The following is a 21,984-nucleotide window of genomic DNA, read 5'->3' as shown; positions in this document are numbered from 1 at the left end:
ACTGAGGGTTGCGATCCGTTGCCGGACACGGAAAAAGACAAAAAATAAATAAATAAAAAAATAAAAAATCTTGAAGGCTTCACTCTACATTTCCTGTTTCAGGCTTGTTTATCAGCACTTACTGACACATGACAAAAAGACAAAAAATAAATAAATAAATAAATAAATAAAAAATAAAAAAGAAGAAAAAAAGCATAACAAATTGATTTTATCAAAGTTTTACATGGCATGAAAGCCTTCAGAAATGAAGGTCCAAAGACCAAGGGAAAACCTTGAAGGCTTCACTCTACATTTCCTGTTTCAGGCTTGTTTATCAGCACTTACTGACACATGCAGTTTTTCTGCATGTGTCAGTCAGTGTTAGAGAAATAGAGGGCAGATGCTCTCTTTTTCATGGATTTCAAGTTCAGAGAAATAGAGGGCAGATGCTCTTTTTTTCACAGATTTCAAGTTCTAATGGAGAGATGTTCCACATCCATTGAACATGTATTGAGCCCTTAGTTCTTGCTTCATTAAATATTTATGGAGTAACTACTATGTGCCAGGTGCTATGTATACAGCAACAAGGAAGGAATAGTCCCCCCTACCCCAAGGTGCTTATGCAGAGAGATTGACAGGTGAAGGCTATAGCAGGATAATCAGGGGGCAGCACCTTGGGAGTGGGGGTGGGGGTGCAGATGAACCAGACCTGAAGATGGAGGAAGGCTCCCCAGGAGAGGTGACACCTACACAGATCTGAGGGGTCAGCAGAAGTTAGCCAAGCCCAGAGGCAGGGGCCAGTGCTCCAGGAAGAGCAGCAAGAGGAGAGAGAGAAGTATTTCCATATGGTTCTGCGCTTTACGCAGATGAAGATGTATCCTCCCAGCCAGTGTTTACAGTCTAGTGGAAGAGAGGAACCCTAATACAGGATGGACCGTGAGTAATTCCATGAGAAGGACAGATACAGCACTGGGAATATACAGAGGAAAGAGGGAGGGAGGGAGTCCTGGCTAGGAGAGCAGCAAATTTAGGCTGACACTGGAAAGGATAGATGGGCCAGATGGAAAATGCTGAGGAAGTAGGGGAAGGCCAGTCTTTAGGAGCCATGGTAGGGAAGTCTCAGAGTGTAGTTTAGGGACAGAAAGTTGTAATACTTTTTCTTACCCATCATAAGGGTCATGGCTGACACTCATAACAAAAGACAAGAGGAAAACATAAAATAAAAAAATTTTAAAAAAGAATCCGAACCCTCGGGCGGGAGCGCCGCCGCGCTTCCCAAGCGGCGCACTATCCAGTGCGGCACTGGGCCGGCGAAAACTCTGTTTTTATGCTTAGGTTGGATGAAGAATGGACAGCCTTGTAGAAATATGATTGGTCAAAAGGATATGATCTAATAATAATAGACAAGAGGGAATAATCCAGCAAGGCCTGTCTGTTCAGATTCTTCTTGGCCTCTGTGTAGTATTCCTTCCTCCCACATGTGGGGCAGGACCCTTCTGGAATGAGGGTCTTCTGACCTACTGTCAGACAAGGTAGGTCAGAGAATTTCTTTGTAGTCAGCTCCTACAAAGAAAGGTAGGGGAAGGTTAGAATAATATTTCTAGTTTTTATGGCTGGCTTTGGGGGAGAAAGGTTTTAGTTTCTATGACCTGCCTTGAGGAAGAGGAATTCTAGTTTCTGTGACTTGCTCAGGAGGAGAATGAGGGGTGAGAGACAGAAGGGCAGGAGAAGATCAGAGAGAACTTGCTTCTGAGGCCTTCTGATCTCCTTTCGCTCAAAGTCCTGAGCATGCTGAAGTGCCATGTTTTGGGATACCATTTTCTGAACCCCAACAGTGAATGGTGTGAGGCAGTACACATTGTTGGAGATAAAGCCAGAGGCAGGTTGAACACTAAGTATAGAAGCTTGGTCTTGATTTGGTAAGGAAGTGGGGAGCCAGTAAAGGCTTCTAAACAGAGGAGTGGATGTTTAGCATTGAAATGTGCCACTTGAATCTGGTTAGAGAGGGGAGCTAGGTAGTCTTGCATTTTATTTGACAATAAATCACAGTTCAATGGAAAAAAAAGTCCTTTGTCCAATTTCCTGATGCTTGAGGTAAAAAAAAAAGAAGCTGTTTTCCAAACCTCAGTTTATCAGTAACAAATCTAGCATGTTCCATTTGTTCAAAGCAGACTCTCCTATTCCTAAAACAATGTATGGTACATAGTTGCATATAATAAATATTGTCAAATAATGATTTTGTGGGGAATTGTGATCACTGTTACTTTTGAACCACTGTCCTTTACAGTCTCTTAAAATGACATTGTACCACATTAGGAAATTATTTTTCTTGATCCTTTTCAAAGTTGAAATAAGAGAGTTTCACTTAAAATAATTTCCTTTTAAGTTTATGTTCAAGTTATTTTAAGATTGTTTATTTTCAAACTATTTTGGAAATACTAAAAACACTTGATATCAACATTAATTACAGAGGAGGTACAGAGTTTCCAGTGTTGGTTATAAAAATTTATTGGCTTCTGTTACACCCAATCCCTCTGTATGGTTTGTCGCACATTGGTGTAGTTAGAACAGATGTGAACGGAGCCAGTTTTGTATTTGGTCATCACATGTTTCCATCTGAGTAAATACCATTGATACTTTACATATTGAGTCAGTAAACAAATAGCTAGTAAATTGTTCTGTTTCTCAAATCTCTTAACTCATAATGTACTTTAAAGTACATGAAAGTGATCAAGATTTTGGCATGGTAATTCTAAATGAGGTCATTTTGACATATGGGGAGTATTTCTGTGGAATCCCTCATGCCCTCCCAGTCTGCCTAGAATGTAATTAATGCTCGGCAGAGCTGGCATTTCACAGTACGTTTGGAGGACTGCTGTTTGCTTTCAGGCATCTGCAGTAGCTTCATTTGCTCATTGCATTAAGGGGAAATGGCAAATATTTGATGTTGCTTTTTACAGGAAATGTAAAAGCACAGTTATTCTGTTAATTTCTTAAAATAGTGAACTTTATACAACTTCCTTTTGTTATTGTCTTCTTAAAAGGGGGAAATGTTCTCATAATAAATGAATACAAAAAGAAGGATGGATTTTTTTTTTTCCCCAGTAAACAGGCACTTTAGTGATTTCCCACAATAGAACTGAGTTGTTGCTGTACATAGATGTTTTTCTAAAACATTGCCTTTTGTTTCCAATACATATTTAAGGCTAATCACTTCTTCGTTGGTGAAAGCTGTAATTCCATGGGGAATGAAGATGGGATAAATATCACTTGGAGCAACATTAAATGCTGTTGCAAGCTGGCCTTAGAACATGTTCAAATCTTGGGCTTGAGTTGTGGTCTGGTGCATATACTGAATTCTTGTTTTAGGCCAGCTAGTTTACTTATTTTAGATTTTCCAATTTAAATCGCATCATTAATAATTACGGTTTTCTTTAATAAACTCTTAATTTTGGAATAATTTTAGATTTATAGAGAAGCTACAATGACAGTGCAGAGAGTTTCATATCCTTTCACCTAGTTTCCCCTAATTTCATCTTATATAACCATAACTCATTTATTAAAACTGAGAAGTTAATATTAGTACATTACTATTAACTACAATCTTTATTCAGACTTTATCAGTTTTTCCACTAATGTCCTTTTTCTGTTCCAGGATCCTATCTAGAAACCCACTTTGCATTTAGTCTGTGTGGGTTTTTTTGGTTTGTTTGGTTTTTTTTTGTATTTAGTTTTTTAAGAAGGTCATAGACTATAAGGATTTCATTTGCAAGAATAATATCTTAAGTATATAGCCTTTTCCTGCTATGTTTGACTAATGACTTTCTAAAATGTCTTTGCAGAGATTGCCTTACAACAGGTTTCCATGTTCTTTCGATCAGAACCGAAGTGGGAGGTGGTAGAACCATTGAAAGACATGGGTAAGAAACTGGTATGCTCATTCTGTTAAAAATATAGATCACAGAAATGGATTCTTAGTATGCTTTCTGATACTATGCCAAGAAAGCACTTAAATGCAGGTGACTTCTTTTTCTTTTTGCCTGCCTACTGCTTGAGGGTGCAGTCCTTAACTTTTAACCCTTAACGAATCTTGGTTGAAGCCCCATCAGAGGATTTGGATGGTAGTAACTTTCGGAACCACCATTTATTCTTCATCTGTCTTTTTCACTAAACCTAAACTAATTAAATGCTGTTTTTCCTACTATTTCCATGAATAGAGTACTTTCTTTGTTTACAGTTTTTAAAAAGAAATTTTTTTTATTGTAGCCTTTATCATGCCAACATTATCCAGTAGTTGTTTTACTGGTACCTATGTAGCTGTGGATAATATTGCCAAACTTAATTTTTATTAATTACTTAGTCAATGAAACTTGTATCAGTTATTGCAAAAATTATTAGCTATAGCATGTCTCTGCTTTTATGGTAGGTTGGAGGATAAGGAAGAAATATTTCTTGATGAAGATTAAAAATCAGCCAAAGGAGCGGCTAGTGTTAAGCTGGGTAAGCTAGTTTTTTTGCTTCAGTCACATTTCAGGGACTTTAGATGGGTTTATGAAAGTAGATTTGACAAGAGAATTATGAAGTTATACTGTGCTCATATGTGACGACGTAAAGGCTTCCTCAGTCCTACGTTAAAGGAGAGTCATTTTTAAGTCACTTTGAATTTGTTATGTAGATGTAATTATATTTGATCAACTAATAAACATTTGGAAAGAAATAGGAACAGTTTAAAATAGTTCTCTGGAATCTCTTTAGGGTTGACAGTTTTGGAGTTTGCCTCTAAAGAAAATACTTGGGCTTTTAAAAATTTTATCTCTTTCACCTTAGGAGTTCTAGTGATACATTTTGTTAATGGAATTAGATAAGATTACCTGGTATTTGTATGTTTACACACTGGCTCTCCAGAAGGGCCTTGAGGCAGGAAAACTTAGTGTGGTTTTCATTTTTGCTTTACAGCCATGTATTGGACACATAAATTGTAGAAAAAGACTTACAAGGAATTTTTCTTTTGATATTTCCTCCCATGTTTTCAGGCTGACCTTGGCCCAGATAAGTACTTGTCAGATAAAGATTTTCAGTGTCTAATCAAACTTCTGCCTTCCTGTTTGGTGAGTACAAGTCCTTCTGTTATTTTCAGTGCTTATCACAGATTCACAGTGACTTCTTATGGGTGAACATGGAGAGGAGAGCTGGAAATACTTCATAGGCTCAAGAGAGTAGAGAAGTACAGTGGATTTCAGTTCATACTGAAATTGTGCAGGGCTACTTCCATAGATCAGAGGCCACTTAAAATGGCATTCATGACATCTGCACAACGCATGAAACATGTGGTAGTTTAAATGTAGCATTTAGATTTTAAGCAAGTATCAGAGAAGGAAAGCAGCCGTTTCTCCAAGCCTCTTGTTCTTGGTGAGGGTGTTTTTATCAGTGAAATTGAAAGATCTCTTTCTAGCCTGAGAAAACAGAATAAGGATTTAGATAAGCTGGGTGAAGGAAAGGCAAAATGGCCGTTTTGCTCTCTTGAGTTACTACTTTCACAGGCTATTCGGTTGGCCTTTAGGAATACATGGCATTATTTATGCTAATGCACAATTCTAATCAGAGGCCCTCAGTGGAAAGAACCACATCGATATATTTCAAAATATGTGTAGGAGGTCTTCAGCAAAGACTTACCTGGCCAGGAAGCTGAGTTAGTGTTGATGTTCTTTATCTGCCGTGTGCATGAAAATGAGTCATTCGTGGACTGAGCACAATTACACTGACATGTCCACTTGGGTTTGCAAGTTCATCTCATCAAGCTGGCAAAATCAAGCTTTTTTTGTTTTTGACCGATAAGGGGATCGCAACCTTCAGCTTGGTGTCGTCCGCACCACGCTCAGCCAGCGCGCGCACTGGGCTTGGCGCAAACAGCACCACGCTCACCTGAGTGAGCCATGGGGCCGGCCCCAAAATCAAGCTTTTAATGAGGTGCAGTGTGCAGCCAAGAAAATGCTGTGGTCTTTGAGTTTGATTGGTTGTGTGACACAGGCTGTCGATACCCAGTTCTAAATTTCTTTTAATGGATGTGCTTTGTAAAAAACAGTGTATACAAGTTGTGCATTTTAATTGTAGATAAGTCAGAAGACACAGATAAGCAAAAATAAGAAAATAAAACTCATCTATAATCTCAACCAACCAGAAGTATGAACCAAAAGGTCCAGTTGTTACTTTTCTAGAATTTTTATATGACTTTTTGAAAAGTTATATACATATGTCTTAAAACCTGATTTTTTTCATTAATGGTGTACCATGAACATCTTTAGTTGTCAATAAATATAGTGCATCGTTATTACTGGCTGTATAGAATTATCACTGGCTGTACCTTAGTTTACTTAACTAATCTACTAGACATTTGGATCACCTCCAGCTTTTTGCTTTTATTAAAAAGAAAAAGAAAAAAAAACATAGTAAACAATTTTGGCTAAATATTTGTATACATATTTAATTATCTTCTTGAGATAAATACCTAGAATTAATAGGTAATGTGTAGAGAGATATTTTGAGACTATATAAATATCCTGTTCTTTATCAAACCCACTAGTTTTAGCATTTAATGTGATTTTTCGAACTCCATCATTAGTTGGCATTCTACTGTAAGGAAGACCTTCCCTTCTCTCTTTATTTATATCAGTGTGGACTCAAGGATTTTTACTTTATTCATTGAATTTCTTTTTGGTGTGATGAAAATGTTCTATAATTAGATTGTGTGATGGTTGCATAACTATGAATATACTGAAAACCATTGAACTGTACACTTTAAATGGGTGAATTGTAATGGTATGTGAATTATATCTCAAATAAAGTTATTAAAAAATTATCAGCAACCATTTTGATGTGATGATCAGGAGAAACTTCACAATCAATTCCTATTCTTTCCTAGACACACCTTTCTACCTTCCAACCCATGCCACACCAGCTCCCGAAATCCTTGCACATCTCAGTTCCCATGGGTTTAAATTTTCCTGATGCTCTTTGAGGTAGGGGCATTGTCATACCTGCCTCGAGCCAGTTTGTTCATGTAACCAAAGTTCTAGGTCATATGAGGACTTCCCTTTGAGTCATTGAATAATTGGTCTTTTCCCCACCCCACTTGGTTGACGTCAATGTCCCCATCTAAGGAGGACGCTGTGAATCATCATATTGCAAACTTCTGTAAAAGGGCAGGAAAATTCATGCCAGCTGCATTGGAAAGGGCTGAGATGTCAAAGGATCCTGCTTTTGCTTGTTTTCTGGCTGTCATGCTCCCTGGCTTGGCACCCAATCTGTAAAAGGGCAGGAAAATTCATGCCAGCTGCATTGGAAAGGGCTGAGATGTCAAAGGATGCTGCTTTTGCTTGTTTTCTGGCTGTCATGCTCCCTGGCTTGGCACCCAAACAGCAGTGTGGAATGTTCGGCAAAGCTGTGAGCAAAGACATATTTATCCTGGTCCTCACTTGACTGTTCTGAGATTTAGCTGTATTCTTTACCAATTTACAGAGGCAGAATATTAAAACCATTATTCAAAAAACTCAAACTTTTCCTCTCTTCCACTATACTTTTGCCTGAACTGTGAGAAAGCACACACCAAAGACACCTGTAGAGATAATGATACATGTAGAGCTTACCACATCAGCTATTCACTTCCTTTTGTCACCACATTTTATGTCCCTTCCCCTATCCAAAGAAGGAAGAACTAGTTGATCATCTAATAACTTGAAAACGCCATGTGTTCAGGGAATATCGCCACATTTGTATGCAACTAAACTACCAAGATGGTACTTGACTCTGCAAAACCAAATCCTGGATCTAAAAGAAACATCCTAATGCAAATTAATGTGAATTTCTTTTCTGTTTTGGCAGCACCCTTACATCTATCGGGTTACCTTTGCCACAGCTAATGAATCATCAGCATTGCTAATTAGGATGTTTAATGAAAAAGGAACTTTGAAGGATCTGATCTATAAGGTACTGTGGTACAAGTTCGTGGTTACAAGGAAGTTCTCAAGTCCCTTTAGGACCTGTTATTGATACTTGATCCTTATGGTTCCAGAAGCTAGGCCCTGAGCATTTTATTTTAATTTTGATTTTATTTGGAATTTATTTTTATTTTAGCAATAAAGACTCTACCCAGTTTGGTTAAAGAGCATTTCTCTCCCCACATGAGGGAAGATTGAACATTTAATGATTATGACCATTACATTGTAAGCTGTTCTTAGGTCAGTTTTAAAGTTTGTATCTTGCACTTAACAAAGCAGTACTGAAGAATTCTAACAGTATGCAAGACTTTGGGGTCTGCTAAGGCCAAGACCAGGCACATCTTCACTGAGCTAGAGAAGGGATGGAACCCAGGTGAGCCTCTTTCTATCAACTCCATAGACTGTAGTATTTTTAAAAACCCACATCCCGTGGGGTGGCTGTCCCTGGCGCCCTAGCCTCTGTAGAGTCCTACCTGTTCAGGAAGCCTGTGTGCAGATGTTGGCCTCTCTGCTTCTTTCTTATGTGTTTTTTGTTCTTTTCCAAAGGCAAAACCAAAAGACCCATTTCTAAAGAAGTACTGCAACCCTAAGAAGATTCAGGGCCTTGAACTCCAGCAAATAAAAACATATGGTCGGCAAATATTAGAAGTAAGATGTATTTAATTTTTGTTTAAGTTGCATTGGAATTTCATGCAGAATTACATTATTCTTTTGGAAAAATTCTTAGGCAATGTCCAAAATTGCTTAAGTTGTCTGATTACTTATAAACTAATGGCATTGTCATATCTTACCACAGCAAGCAAATATTTGAGACTAAGGAGACAGTAATTTAGATCTACAAAATTCCCAAAGCTTTAGCTATTGGAATTTAGTGTCTGATTTTTAAGAATTTCATGCATGGATACCACCTTTTGTATTATCTTTGGTTGATCTTTATCTCTGTGCCAAGATTTTTAATTCTGTTACATTATATACATAACCGTATGACTCCCTTACAGAATTGTAACCAGTGGTATAAAACCTTTCCCATGTCACCCCCTAGATCAGTATTCTTCAAGCTTCTGAGATTGTGCAACCCTATCAGTAAAAAAAAAATTTCAGCATAGCCTTCCCAATGTTTTATATATATTTAACTCAGAATTATATACATGTACTACTAGTAGTATGTTTTGTATATTGCAAGTTAAAAAAGAGTACAATTTTTAAAAAAACAGCTAGAAAGAAAAGCTGTACTATTTTCTTCTAGTCCTCAGTGGATTGCCCTGGGCACTCCCCTGGACTTTCACTGCTCTAGTTCACCAGGTCTGTGGAAGGCTGTTTCCAGGCATCTCCATTACTGGGTGAGCCACTCTTTATTTAAATGTCAGTTGAGGGCCGGCCCAGTGGCGCACTGGATAAGTGCGCCGCTTGGGAAGCGCGGTGGCACTCCCGCCCGAGGGTTCGGATCCCACGTACAGACCGGTTCCCGCTCACTGGCTGAGCGAGGCGCGGGAGCGGCACCAAGGGTTGCAATCCCGTTGCCGGTCCCCGGTCCGGTACGGGGGCAACACTGAGGGTTGCGATCCATTGCCGGACATGGAAAAAGATAAAAGACAAAAAAATAAAAATAAAAAGTCAGTTGAAAAGTTTGCTTCTTTTTGTGGGAGCCTGTTGTGTGTTTCTATTCATAAACAGCCAAATATATTCTGAGGAGAGATTGGACTAGAGATGTTTTTAACTCAACCCTGTTTCCTGAATTACAAGTGGAAGCACTGATGAGATAGCTTTACTCATCAATGTGGGCAGATCAAGACTGCCCTGAAGAGAGCTGGCCTGTTGGGATCAGAAAGTGCTTGAAGCAGAGACTTTTGGCATCAAAGCTATTAACTCCACGTAGATGCAAACTGCTTGTCTGTTCTTTGGCAAAGAGACTTAGTGTTGAGCCTCACAGTCTCACAGCTGGAAAGCACTCAGTGTCCCTCTTTTCTAAAGAAATGGATGGAGATGGCATTTTTCTTCAGGACTCTCCCCAGTGACCTGTTTGATTTTGTTTCAAAATATATTGGCTTAAAAAAAAGTTTAACCTACTTTATATCTGAAGGAGTTGGGGGAAAATGTAACCTATATGTATTTTTTAATAGGTACTAAAGTTTCTACATGACAAGGGCTTCCCTTATGGGCATCTTCATGCCTCCAATGTGATGCTGGATGGGGATACTTGCCGGCTGCTAGATCTTGAGAATTCCTTATTGGGCCTGCCTTCCTTCTACCGATCTTATTTCTCACAATTTAGGAAAATCAATGTAAGTTGTTAAAGTAATGAAGTAGCATGTTCATTTTTAGGTGTAAATTATCCCCATGGCAGGACCCATGATACGCCAGCACAGGAAGTATGCACTGAGCAGGCCTCACCCATTGGCCCTGTTTCTCCTATAGAGCATTGCAGTATCTTCAGGAGACCAAGTAGAAATGGTGGGTGGGGCAAGGAAGGGAGTGGAATCACTGATTAGAAGACCGTGAAGCGTAGGTAGGACCAAGACCTTTGGTCAGAGCAATGCTTTGTGAGCATTTACAAAAGGCTTTAGAGTGGGACTGTCCCTGGGCCTTGTTTCTCAGGGGGAGCTGGGGTTCTCAGGAGCATTGAGGTTCACAAAGCCAAACCGAAAGGAGTTCACATGCCACTGCTCTCTTCCTTCCACAGACATTGGAAAGTGTGGATGTCCACTGCTTTGGCCACTTACTGTATGAAATGACTTATGGCCGACCGCCAGACTCGGTGCCTGTGGACTCCTTCCCTCCTGCACCATCCATGGCTGTGGGTCAGTATGGGGTTTGGAGGGGTCTTCCAGGCCCTGGTAGTCTGCAGAACTACTCACCCCTTTTCTAGAGTCCAGGAAAGACCCAGAGGAAGTTGCCACCCTCCACAGGCAGATATTCTTACCCAATTTAAAAGTACATCGGATTTGAGTAATTTACTTAAGTACATATTGGTGAAAATTCAGATGGCTTGTTCATTTGTCAGGCTATCTAAAACCTGCAGGTACTTTTTGTAAAATGCACCACAATTTTGGAAGCAGGAATACATAGTGAGAAATATGGCCAGTATGAGGCTGATGCAGAAGCAGAAGCCAGGCCCAGGCAACTTGAAGACAGTCTTGAGGACTCGGGCAGGTGTCAGGAATCAGACCACAGCTGGAGTGGGACTTGCAAGGGCTGGAAGCCTGGTAGAGAAGAGCCTAGCAAGCCCAGTCCTAGGGCAGGCAGACAGGAATGCAGACACCCAGACAAGTTGGATCCAGGAGCTCTTCCAGCAATATCTGAGAGGCTGAGGATAGCCAGAGGACAGGTGGAGGCACCCTTAGGAAGGAGGGATGTAGAAACTGAGGCAGACTAATCCAGGGACCTGTTCATCCCCACCACAACCAGCTCAGAACTCACAGCTAGAGCAGAGAGAGGGCAGGGAAGGGTATCTCTTGGACCACTGTGCCTTGGAGGTATGCAAGTCAACCCTCCAACAAGTGTTACTGTGTCGAATGAGGCAGTTCAAGAACACAGGCCCTGAGAGTATTTTGTGCTGAGTTTGAACAGTGGAAACTGAACAGTGACCTGTAGGTAGGAAAGTCTGGCTGCTCTTGTTTATAGCATCCAAGGTGTTGGATGATGAGATATCAACCACTGGCATTTTGTGTGCTGGTTGTGACTAAAAGCAGGCGAGCAGCAAAATGTCTTTCAAGTTCAGAATTTTACCTCTGTGTAGTGTTTACTTCTCTTTTAAGAGTAAACACTTTTATGAATGATGTCTTGAATTCTTCCTCCAATTTTCTTTGAAATATATTCAGCTTTCTGTCAGCATGTGGTTTCTGAACCATTTCTTTTTCTTTTTTTTTTTTTTTTGATGAGCCATTTCTTTTGAGTCATCGGTAACACCAGTGTTGCCAACATTCCCCCTCCCCACGTATGCCATCTGTCTGTGTGTGAAGAGTTTTGACACTGTCCTGATCAGCCCGCAGACAGTTAGTGCAAAGCAGTGTCAAACTTTTCATCACCAAGTGGATTTGCCAGCGTGTTCTGTGGAACTAAAATGTGTATCTGTTCATTTCAAGTGGCCGTGTTGGAGTCTACGCTGTCTTGTGAAGCCTGTAAAAATGGCATGCCTGCCGTCTCCCGGCTCTTACAGATGCCGTAAGTCAATCATATGCATTGGTTGTGATCATGATAACTGTGTTGAACACCAGACCACTGTGCCTAAGCACCTGGTACTGTAGTAAAGTCTCAATTACATTACCAGCAAACTTGAAGCGACCTGCTTGCAGGCAGTCACTCGCAGCATGATGTCATGACCTTTTCCTTGTGACCTCTCTGCTCTCTTAGTCTAATTGCTCTCCTTTAACATCAGTGTTGTTTTTATGTACGTTTCTCCTCCATCAATGTCCACATTGTGTGTGTGTACATGTGGCAGCCCCCAGCTTGGGAAGTACCGAAGGAGCGCCTGCTAAAGCAGCTCTCCTTTCTGACCCTGTATCAGCAAACCAGTTGGTCCCAGCTGAGGATAGTTCACAAGTCACAAGGCCTTGGAGGGTCTGCCCTCCAGAAGGAGGAAATGTATTTCTGAGCTCCCATGCTTTTGTTTGTTCATTTATTCACTGGATGCTATTTATTAAACATCTAGCATGTAGCAGGCACTTTGCCAGGAGCTCAGAGCTCAGAAGACATTCTCTCTTAAACAGGGTTACGAATAGTTAATCAAGCCAGTTGAAATAGTACTTTGGGGCATTTCCTTTGGTACATTTTCTGTTCCTTTGCTGGGAGGCAGCAGAGTGGTTAAGAAGGGTATGGCTGTGGTCAGACAGACCTGGGGGTGGATCCTAGCTTCACCACTTATACCTGGGTGACCTTGGACAAGTTTCCTAACCTCTGGAAGTGGAGTTTCCTGAACTATAAAATGAAGATGATAGTAATAGTCTCCACCTCAGAAGATGGTTGGGAGGGTTTAATGAAATGATTCCTAATATAGTGCCAGGCACTTAATAACCATTTATTAAGTGTTATTTATGATTAATATTGATTCAGCTTATGCTTTTTGAGCACCACATGCCTTGCAGTGTTTTTTTTTTTTTTTTGGTGGCTGGCCAGTGCGGGGATTGAACTGTGGACCTTGGTGTTATCAACACCATACTCTAACTAATGAGCTAGTTGGCCAGCCCTTTTTTTTTTGACATGCCATGCAGTATACCTGGTGCTTGTCTGTACCAGCCTGTAGCATAACACATAGGCTCAGCAAATAATAATATAGAGACACAGCTGGAAGTGCATGCAGCCAGAGTTCAGGGGAGGTAGAGATAACTTCAGGCTCCTTGTTTATTCTTTCCACAAGTGTTTCGAGAGGGCCTACTATAGGCCAGGCACTGTTCTAGGCCTTGTGAAGGCTGTGATGAACAGAGCCCCTGCCTGGTGGATGTGACATTCTGGTGTTCATGTTCGGCAGACACTGGAGCATCTGTCTCCAAACATACAATTATTAGCAACAATGTGAATAGGGAAAAATAGGTCTAGTTTGGAAAACAACAATTTTCACACAAACTTTGAGAACAGACTGCATTTGTAGTTAGGGAGCAGCCTGTGTACAGGTTGACTGACTTGAGTTTGCATTTGCACCCCCCAGTCCTCCAGTTCTAAAGTGGATTCAAATATGTACTGTCTGGAAGTAAATGGACTCTGGGGAGCTATGTAGGGGAAAGTTCACCCCTGTCGTTTCTACTTGTGATGAGTTTCCTGTCCTTAAAACAAGGGGAATATTCAAGGAAAGACTCACTTATAGTCATTTGGGTACTACCCAAGCAACCACTTAAATCGTCTGACCTGTTTTAGCTAAAGCAATCCAGAATTCCTCATGCCACTGTTTTTAATAACATACTTTCGAAAAGAGAATTGATATACTTCGAAAGCTGCTATTTTTTAAACTGAAGCATGAGAAATACTCAGAAGAAAATTATTTTTCTGTTAGATTCCAATCAGGACAGTTCCTTTCCACTTGAATATTTTTATTTTACTGAGCTATAGAATAAATTTTATCATCTTCTGAGGCAAGAAAAAAAAGCAAAACAAGTTATTCTGTTTAGAAATATCTACTGCATATATATTTGCAATACTTTTACAAATTAGTATTTGCAAAAATAAATTTTTAAATACTTCATTGCCCCACAGTGGGGAAACAACATCCAGTATCCAGACCCAGCTGGCCCAGTCCCTCTAGTAACACCTCTGAGGTAGTGGGGAGGTGGGGAGGTTTCCTGAGGTCACAATGGGGAGCCTTTAAACTCTTTTATGTTTGTTGATAAACATGGAATGGTGGATTGGGCTGGGGCTAGGGGATGTGGTGGGGGGAAGGGAGACCTCATGGGCTAAAGGTGTCAATCTGTTTTGATACTACTCTGAGAGTATACCTGGTTCAAGAAATATTTTTTTGTTCATTTCTTTTCTTTACAGATTATTCAGTGATGTTTTATTAACCACTTCTGAAAAGCCACAGTTTAAGGTAAAGCAAATTATATCATTTTTTGGTTTGTGACATAAATATGACTTTGAAAGTTAGTTTTTTTTTTTTTAATCCAAAAAAGAGAAGGTACATAACAGGGAAAACTTGGAAATAATCTAAATACACTACGATTAGAGACTAGTTTAATAATTTATAGTACATCTGTTAAAATATTTTTATCTAATAAAAGTGAAATTTATAAAGACATCGTAGTAATATAGAAAATTATTATTTGAAGTAAGTTTTAAAAAAAGGATATAAAATACAGTGTGTAAAACAACATATCTGTGTCTAGAAAAAAGATGGGAAGGACGTCTCCTGGGAAGCTGTGGTGTTATGCAGTGTAATGGAAAAAGCGTGGGCTTTGGAACTGAAAAAACCAGATTGATGCTTTACTTTGTTCTTACAGTACTAGCCATCATCGACAACAGGGTTTCTCAATGGCAGCATTTGACATTTGGGGCCAGATAATTCTTTGTTGGGGGGTCTGGTCTGTGCACTGTGGGAGGTGAAGCAGCATCCCTGGACTCTACCCACTAGATGCCAGTAATACCCGATGCTCGATCCTCCCCTATTGTGACAGCCAAAAATGTCTCCAGACATTGCTAAGTGTCCCCAGCAGGGATGTGGGGACAAAATTGCCACCAGTTGAGACGCACTGACGTATGGACAATTACTCAGTCTTAGAGCCTACATTTACTCGTGTGTAAAGTTGTAATACGTGTCTGTTGTGATTGGACAATGGAGCTCATCTGTTAAATATGCAGGCCTGGCTCACATCAGTGCTCACTGTTAGTGCTATTTGGGGTGGGAAAATGAAGGTAATTCTCTCTCTCCTCTTTATATTCCAAAAGAACTTGTAATACTATTATGGTGAAAGTAAATTTAGAAAACTGAAACAAAGAAACAGAACCAAGGTAGGGTTAGAAGATTGTATAGGTGAGAGAAATGCTTTTCTCTGTCCTGTTTTGCCCGTTAGAGGAGTTCAGACAATAAACTTTCATTGAATCTGAAGTAGGAAAGAAAAAACATTTAAATTTATCTCTTTTTCACTGAAATTTCTTAGGAAATGGATGCAGCCTTGTCAATAAATATGCTCTCCTCCAACTCTGAAATTCAGCCCCCAGGATTCATGGATTAGTATTAGATCTTGCTTTCCTCCTAAGCCTGAGAGCAGAGACAGTATGATTTCGAAAACTGTTGTTAAGCTCTTTTATGTGTGATGACTTTCTGGAAAGATCCACAGGAAACTGGTGACATTGATTGCCCCCATGGAGGGAAACTAGGTGGGAGACGTTTTACTGCACATGTGCCGTTTTATACTTCTTTGGATAGAACCATGTGACTGTATTACCTACTCAAAACTCATTAAAATTAAAATTTGGTGACATTGATTGCCCCCATGGAGGGAAACTAGGTGGGAGACGTTTTACTGCACATGTGCCCTTTTATACTTCTTTGGATAGAACCATGTGACTGTATTACCTACTCAAAACTCATTAAAATTAAAATTTATTTATTTATTTATTTATTTAATTTTTTGGTGGCTGGCTGGTATGGGGAACTTCAAAACTCATTTAAATTAATACTTATTTATTAAAAAAAGTTTTTTTGGTGGTTGGCCAGTAACAAGGGTGAACTGAACCCTTGACCTTGGTGTTACAAGTCTACACAATAACTAAGTTAACTGCCAGCCCTTAAAATTTATTAAAGAATAATAAAGACCAATGAAATAAAAAACAAAAATAAAACCAAGAAAGAAAAAAAGGAATAATAAAGACAAAAAATTCAATATGATCTGCATGTCTGTTTTCCAGGCCTGAAGTCCTTGTGGCTTGAAAAGCTAATAAATTAAGAAATGATAGGCTCAGAAACAAACTGGGCTGTTGTTAGGAGTATCGCCCAACAGGAGAAAGCTTAATCTGGTGAAATTTAGAACATAAACCTTTCACAAAGAAAATCCCTCTGAAGTTATAAAATATTATAATTACTTGAATTTGTGTGTGTGTGTTCTAGTAAGCTTGATAGTTAAAAAATTTATAATTGTGATAAAAAATACATAATATAAAATTTACCATCTTAACCATTTTTAAGTGTGCAATTCAGTGGTATTAAACTGTCTTCACATTGCTGTGTAACAGATCTCTAGAACTTACAAACTGAAATCTATACCCATAGAACAACTCCTCCCCATTTACTCCTCCCCCCCAGCTCCTGGCAACCACAATTCTACCTTTTGTTTGCATAATTTTGACTACTGTACCTCGTGTAAATGGAATTATACAGTATTTGTCCTTTTGTGACAGATTTATTTCACTCAGCATAATGTCCTCAAGGTTAATCTGTGTTATAGCATGTGACAGAATTTCCATTTTTTAAGGCTGAATAATATTCCATTGTATGTCTATACCATATTTTCTTTATCCATTCATCAGTTGATGGACATTTGGGCTGCTTCCATCTCTTTGCTATTGTGAATAATGCTGCAATGAACATGGGTGTACAAATATCTCTTCGACATCCTGCTTTCAGTTCTTTCAGATATATACCCACAGTGGAATTGCTAGATCATATGGTAATTTCTATTTTTAGTTTCTGGAAGAATCTTCATACCGTTTTCCACAGTAGCTGTACCATTTTACTTTCCCACCAGCAGTGCGCAAGGGTTCTAATTTCTCAACATCGTCACCAACACTTGTTATTTTATTTTTTTGATAGTGGCCATCCTATGGGGCGTGAGATGATATCTCATTGTAGTTTTGATTTGCATTTCTCTAATGATTAGAGATGCTGAACAAATTTTCATATACTTTTTGGCCATTTGTATATTTTCTTTGGAAAAAAATGTATATTCAGGCCCCATTGTTTAATTGGGTTACATATTTCTTGTTGTTGAATTATAGGAATTTCTTCATATGTTCTGGATATTAACCCCCTATCAGATATATGATTTGCAAATACTTTATCCCATTCCTTGGATTGCCTTTTCACTCTGTCAATAGTGTTCTTTGTTGCACAAAACTTTTAAATTTTGATGAAGCCCATTTTATCTATTTTTTCTTTTATTGCCTGTGCTTTTGGTGTCATACCCCCCAAATCGCCAAATCAAATGTCATGAAGCTTTTCCCCTTTGTTTTCTTTTAGGAGTGTTTTAGCTTTGGGTCTTATAGTTAAGTCTTGAATCCATTTTATGTTAATTTTTGCATATGGTGTAAGATAAAAGGTTCAGCTTCATTTCTTTGCATGTGGATATCCAGTTTTCCCAATACCATTTATTGAAGAGACTATACATTCCCTATTGTGTGTTCTTGCAACCTTGTCAAAGATCATTTGAATATATACACAAGGGTGTCTTTCTAGGCTCTCTGTTGTGTTCCATTGGTCTATGTATCTGTCTTTATGTCAGTAACACACTGTTGAGATTTCCATAGCTGTGTAATAAGTTTAAAAATCAGCAAATATGAGGCCTCCAACTTTGTTTTTCTTTTTCAGTATTGTTTTGGCAATTCAGAATCCTTGAGGATTACTTGAATTAGTTGAAACATATATCATGTTTACTTATGTTTTAGTTTTATGTGTTAATTGCTAAAATATTCTAGAGAAATGAGCATGTTGGGGATACCAGAAGTGGCTGGGATAGGATTTGATGGGCAGCTTTAACTGATTTTATTCCAGATGATTTCCTTCTTGACAACTAACTGTTCCTTCATTGACTCCAGGACTCAGGAGATTCTCCAGCCACTTTACTCGATTGATTATGTATTTTTTTCTTCTTTCAGATTCCTACAAAGTTAAAAGAGGCATTGAGAATTGCCAAAGAGTGTATAGAAAAAAGACTAATTGAAGAACAGAAACAGGTGAATTGATAATAGTTCCTCATTGCCGTTTGATCTTTCAGTGTCCCCATCCTCTGCAATGGTATCCCCAGTGGTTGACTTTTGACAGACTGTTACTCTATAAATATTTTGTGTATACTTGCTCTCTACCAGGCTCAGGCTAGATGCTGCAACACAGAGCCGAATACTTCACAGTGCTGCCGTCAAGGAGCTCAGTCTATGGGGGAAACAAACATGTCCACAAAGGGTGGTCATCCTTTATGATAAAGGCATGCTGAGTGGTGGTGATTGGGGGCATGTACGCCATGCTCTAAAGATCTCAGACACCACACTCCTCTTCTGTAAAAGAGAGAAAGGCAGGAAGGAACTGGGGGAAGTGAGAAAGTCCTTCATCCTCTGGCATACTCTTCCCCTGACATCCAGACCCAAGTTGGGATATAGATAAGCTGAACAAGGAAAGATTTTTTTATACAAATGATTTGATTTGGCAAAACATGTTGGGGAAGATTTTCAGAAAGGCAGGAAGGAACTGGGGGAAGTGAGAAAGTCCTTCATCCTCTGGCATACTCTTCCCTGACATCCAGACCCAAGTTGGGATATAGATAAGCTGAACAAGGAAAGATTTTTTTACACAAATGATTTGATTTGGCAAAACATGTTGGGGAAGATTTTGTTAGGAAACCTCCTTATGTATGATATGCTTGCATTTGTGGTGGATTGTGGTCTCTTAAAGATTCACCAGCATCGAAGACTGACAAGAGCTCAGTCACACCACGGATCTGAGGAAGAGAGAAAAAAGAGAAAGATTTTAGCTCGAAAGGTAAGCCTGGTGTCTCTCTGAATTCTCTCTGGATTCTTGACTACATGTAAAGAAAGTTCTAGGTTAATGGTGCATACTTAATGACGGGTCTTGTGCTATATCTCCTTGAAAGCTAAAACTATTTCCAGATGACTGGTTTGCAGCTTTTAAAAGAGCCACATAATATCAGCAGAGAAATGGACCATACAGTTTCCTGGCTTGCTGGGCTGATTATGGCATAATGTAATTGGAGGAAATGATTGGCTTGAGATAGTAAAGTCAGCATTCTTGGTTTTATTTCCCCCTTTAGTTTTGGCTTGTGGCTTCTTCACTATATTAAGTTACAAGGCCAACTATGACCTTGTCTGTAGCTAGTTTAACTGTGTGCCTGGAAAATATTTTTATTCTAACTCCCAGCTTCAGTGTGATTTTTCTTTGTTTCCCCTCTCCACCCTTCTTTTATTCTTAAAGAAGTCAAAGCGATCTGCTATTGAAAATAGTGAAGAGCATTCAGCAAAGTACAGCAACTCCAATAATTCAGGTAACTGGTTATAGACTGTAGTGGGACCCGAGACGCAGAGGTCAGGATCAGGAGTCTGTAGTCAGTTAAGAGGTCCAGAGACTGGGCAGTGTAGTAATGAATGCAGAAAACAAAAGAACTCTGTCCCTAATGAAGGATTGCGACAGTACTTATAGGCTCACAGGACTCAAGTGCTGAAAGGGACCTCAGAGGTTATTGGGTAGCTCAGCCTCTTCACTGATGCCAAGACTCAATCAACCTAAAACACCAGAAGCATTATCCATGTAAGAAAAACAGACCTGACTTAAAATTCAAGGCCCCCTGTTTTTCAGTAGAACTACATGAACAAAAACGACCCTAAATCCTGCCCTCTGCTCTGAACCCCATGGTGGGAGGATGTACCCTCCTGTGAGGATTAAAGAAAGGACTTCAGGGTGTGTGAGGATGGCAAGAAGCATCATTCCAGAAAGGCCGAGACAGTACAAAGAACACTGTCCTTAGTTGGCAGTCCTTGCTGCCATTCCCTGCTGCCTCTCTCCTAGTCCCTCTAGCTTTGGGCCTTAACGTCCCCATCTTTGGAAATCAAGGCCAGACTGAGTGATCTGTGCAGCCTTCCAGTTCTTTTAGTTTTTGAATCCGTGAAGTAGATTCACAGTTCCACATATAGAAGAGAGAGTTTCACCCTAACCCAGGTAGCTTTGGCTCTGCCCTGGAGGGCCTTGGGCAGGGGAGATTTTTGAGGGATGAAGGATAGCTGATTGTACTTTTAGGCATGAGAAGGACCTAGCAGACAGGAATCGCTGCAGATGCAAAAAGGGGAGCAATTGGGGGGCTGGAAGGCCCAGGGGCCCAGCTGTCATTCTCAGCTCTGGAGGAAGCCCATCCATCTCTTCCTGGAGACAGGAGGGAGGAGCGGCAGGTGAAGGGGTAGAGACATTGAAAAGTGGAAAGAAGGGGAAAAATCGAGGGTGTTCACAAGTCAGGCCTCAGTCTCCTCGGTGAAGTCAGTGAGGAGGATGTCTGCCTAGGGCGGGAGGAGAAGCTGAGGAGTGCACAAGATGGCTCAGCTGCAGCCGTGAGGGCTGGACCAGCTGCAGCTGGAGAATGGCCGGTGGTGTGGGTGGAGTGGAAACTCGAAGACTTGCAACTGAGAAGCCTCCAGAAGGAGGGAGAGAATCATGTTGACACCACTGCAGGGTCCAGAACAGAATGGGGCTCAGGGAGAGCTGCAAGGGAGAAGGAGGAGGGGAGGCCCAGGCCCTGGTGGTCCCAGTGAGGGCCATGGCAGGCTCCTTGGGGGTGGATGCTGTTGCAGATGGCAGGTAATTTCAGAGTTGGAAGTCTGTTTTCTCCATGGTTGATGTGATGGATGTGCACCAGTCATTGTCATCCTTAGGCTGAGTCATGTCTCCAGCCAGAATGTCTGACTGGCAGTCATTCTGTCCAGCAGCTGATTCTTTATAAATTAGAGGAAGCCTGACTCTGTGCTCTCCACCTTCCTGAGACCCTGCCTGCCTGCAAAGCTCTATGCCACAGGCAGCCGGATGGGACTGCAAGGACTCCAAGACACCCTCGTGCCATCAAGGAGTTTAGGAAAGTGAAGTAGTAGTTGTTGATGGAAATGTACAGATCATTCCCAGACCCTATTGGAATCACAAGTTCAGTCTTCTCCCCATTAAAATACGTTAGCACTACAAACAGTATGAAAACAGCATGTGCTAAGTTTTACCTCCTTTTTCAGTAAAACACTTCTCATATTTTACAGGGACCTGAGGGAATATTCCAGAGAATGGAAAGGTATTAAACTGGAAGGAGATGTGGTTTAATTAGAACATTTCTCATGGTGCCCACTGTCCATGAGACACAAACACGTCCTGTGGGTAGTGAGTGAAGTGACAGCTGGAGGCTTACCAGACGATTAGTGGTGGCTTCTCAGGAGTGTGTGATGACAGCCTTCCCTTTGGGTGTGTGCGCCTGTTAGCTCAGGAAGCTCCAGGTTAGAGAGCTTTGGTTAACCTCTCCACAGGACTTCCATGTGTGTGAGGGGGCTTTATATCTCCACAGAAGAGGCTTATGTAGGAACCTCCATCTGCTCATTGGGCTACTTCTGTGTCAGGCTAGGGGGATATTTACTAGGGATTTCCAAGTAATGGAGAGATGCTAAGAACTTGGGAATTTTTGAAATATAACAAGGTTAGTAGGCCCAGAAAAAGCATGCAACATATGGGATTTTCACATTGTTTTAATGTAAATAAGGATGTTTACTGAATTTCAGATAAGAAAAGGACTGGAAAATTCACACACTGAATAGGCTAACCCTATCTAATTGAATGTACCTGCTG

The 21,984-nt window shown here is 40.2% G+C and overlaps 1 protein-coding gene across 5 annotated transcripts in view; it reads left to right on the top strand.

Moving 5' to 3' along the window:
* Nucleotides 1-21,984, top strand: part of PXK (PX domain containing serine/threonine kinase) — a 50,145-nt gene that overhangs the window by 16,640 nt on the left and 11,521 nt on the right. For all 5 annotated transcript variants that reach the window (XM_008576561.1, XM_008576563.1, XM_008576562.1 and 2 more), the window contains exons 4-15: nt 3,822-3,899; nt 4,406-4,479; nt 5,013-5,087; nt 7,858-7,962; nt 8,520-8,621; nt 10,094-10,255; nt 10,654-10,771; nt 12,056-12,134; nt 14,439-14,487; nt 18,267-18,344; nt 19,057-19,143; nt 19,594-19,663. In XM_008576561.1, coding sequence (XP_008574783.1) covers nt 3,822-3,899; nt 4,406-4,479; nt 5,013-5,087; nt 7,858-7,962; nt 8,520-8,621; nt 10,094-10,255; nt 10,654-10,771; nt 12,056-12,134; nt 14,439-14,487; nt 18,267-18,344; nt 19,057-19,143; nt 19,594-19,663 — 1,077 coding nt within the window. The remainder of the gene's footprint in view (nt 1-3,821; nt 3,900-4,405; nt 4,480-5,012; nt 5,088-7,857; nt 7,963-8,519; nt 8,622-10,093; nt 10,256-10,653; nt 10,772-12,055; nt 12,135-14,438; nt 14,488-18,266; nt 18,345-19,056; nt 19,144-19,593; nt 19,664-21,984) is intronic.

This window comes from Galeopterus variegatus, unplaced genomic scaffold, assembly GCF_000696425.1.
Source record: "Galeopterus variegatus unplaced genomic scaffold, G_variegatus-3.0.2 Scaffold1367, whole genome shotgun sequence".
Lineage (NCBI taxonomy): Eukaryota > Metazoa > Chordata > Mammalia > Dermoptera > Cynocephalidae > Galeopterus > Galeopterus variegatus.
This window is presented reverse-complemented; position numbering and strand designations above follow the sequence as displayed.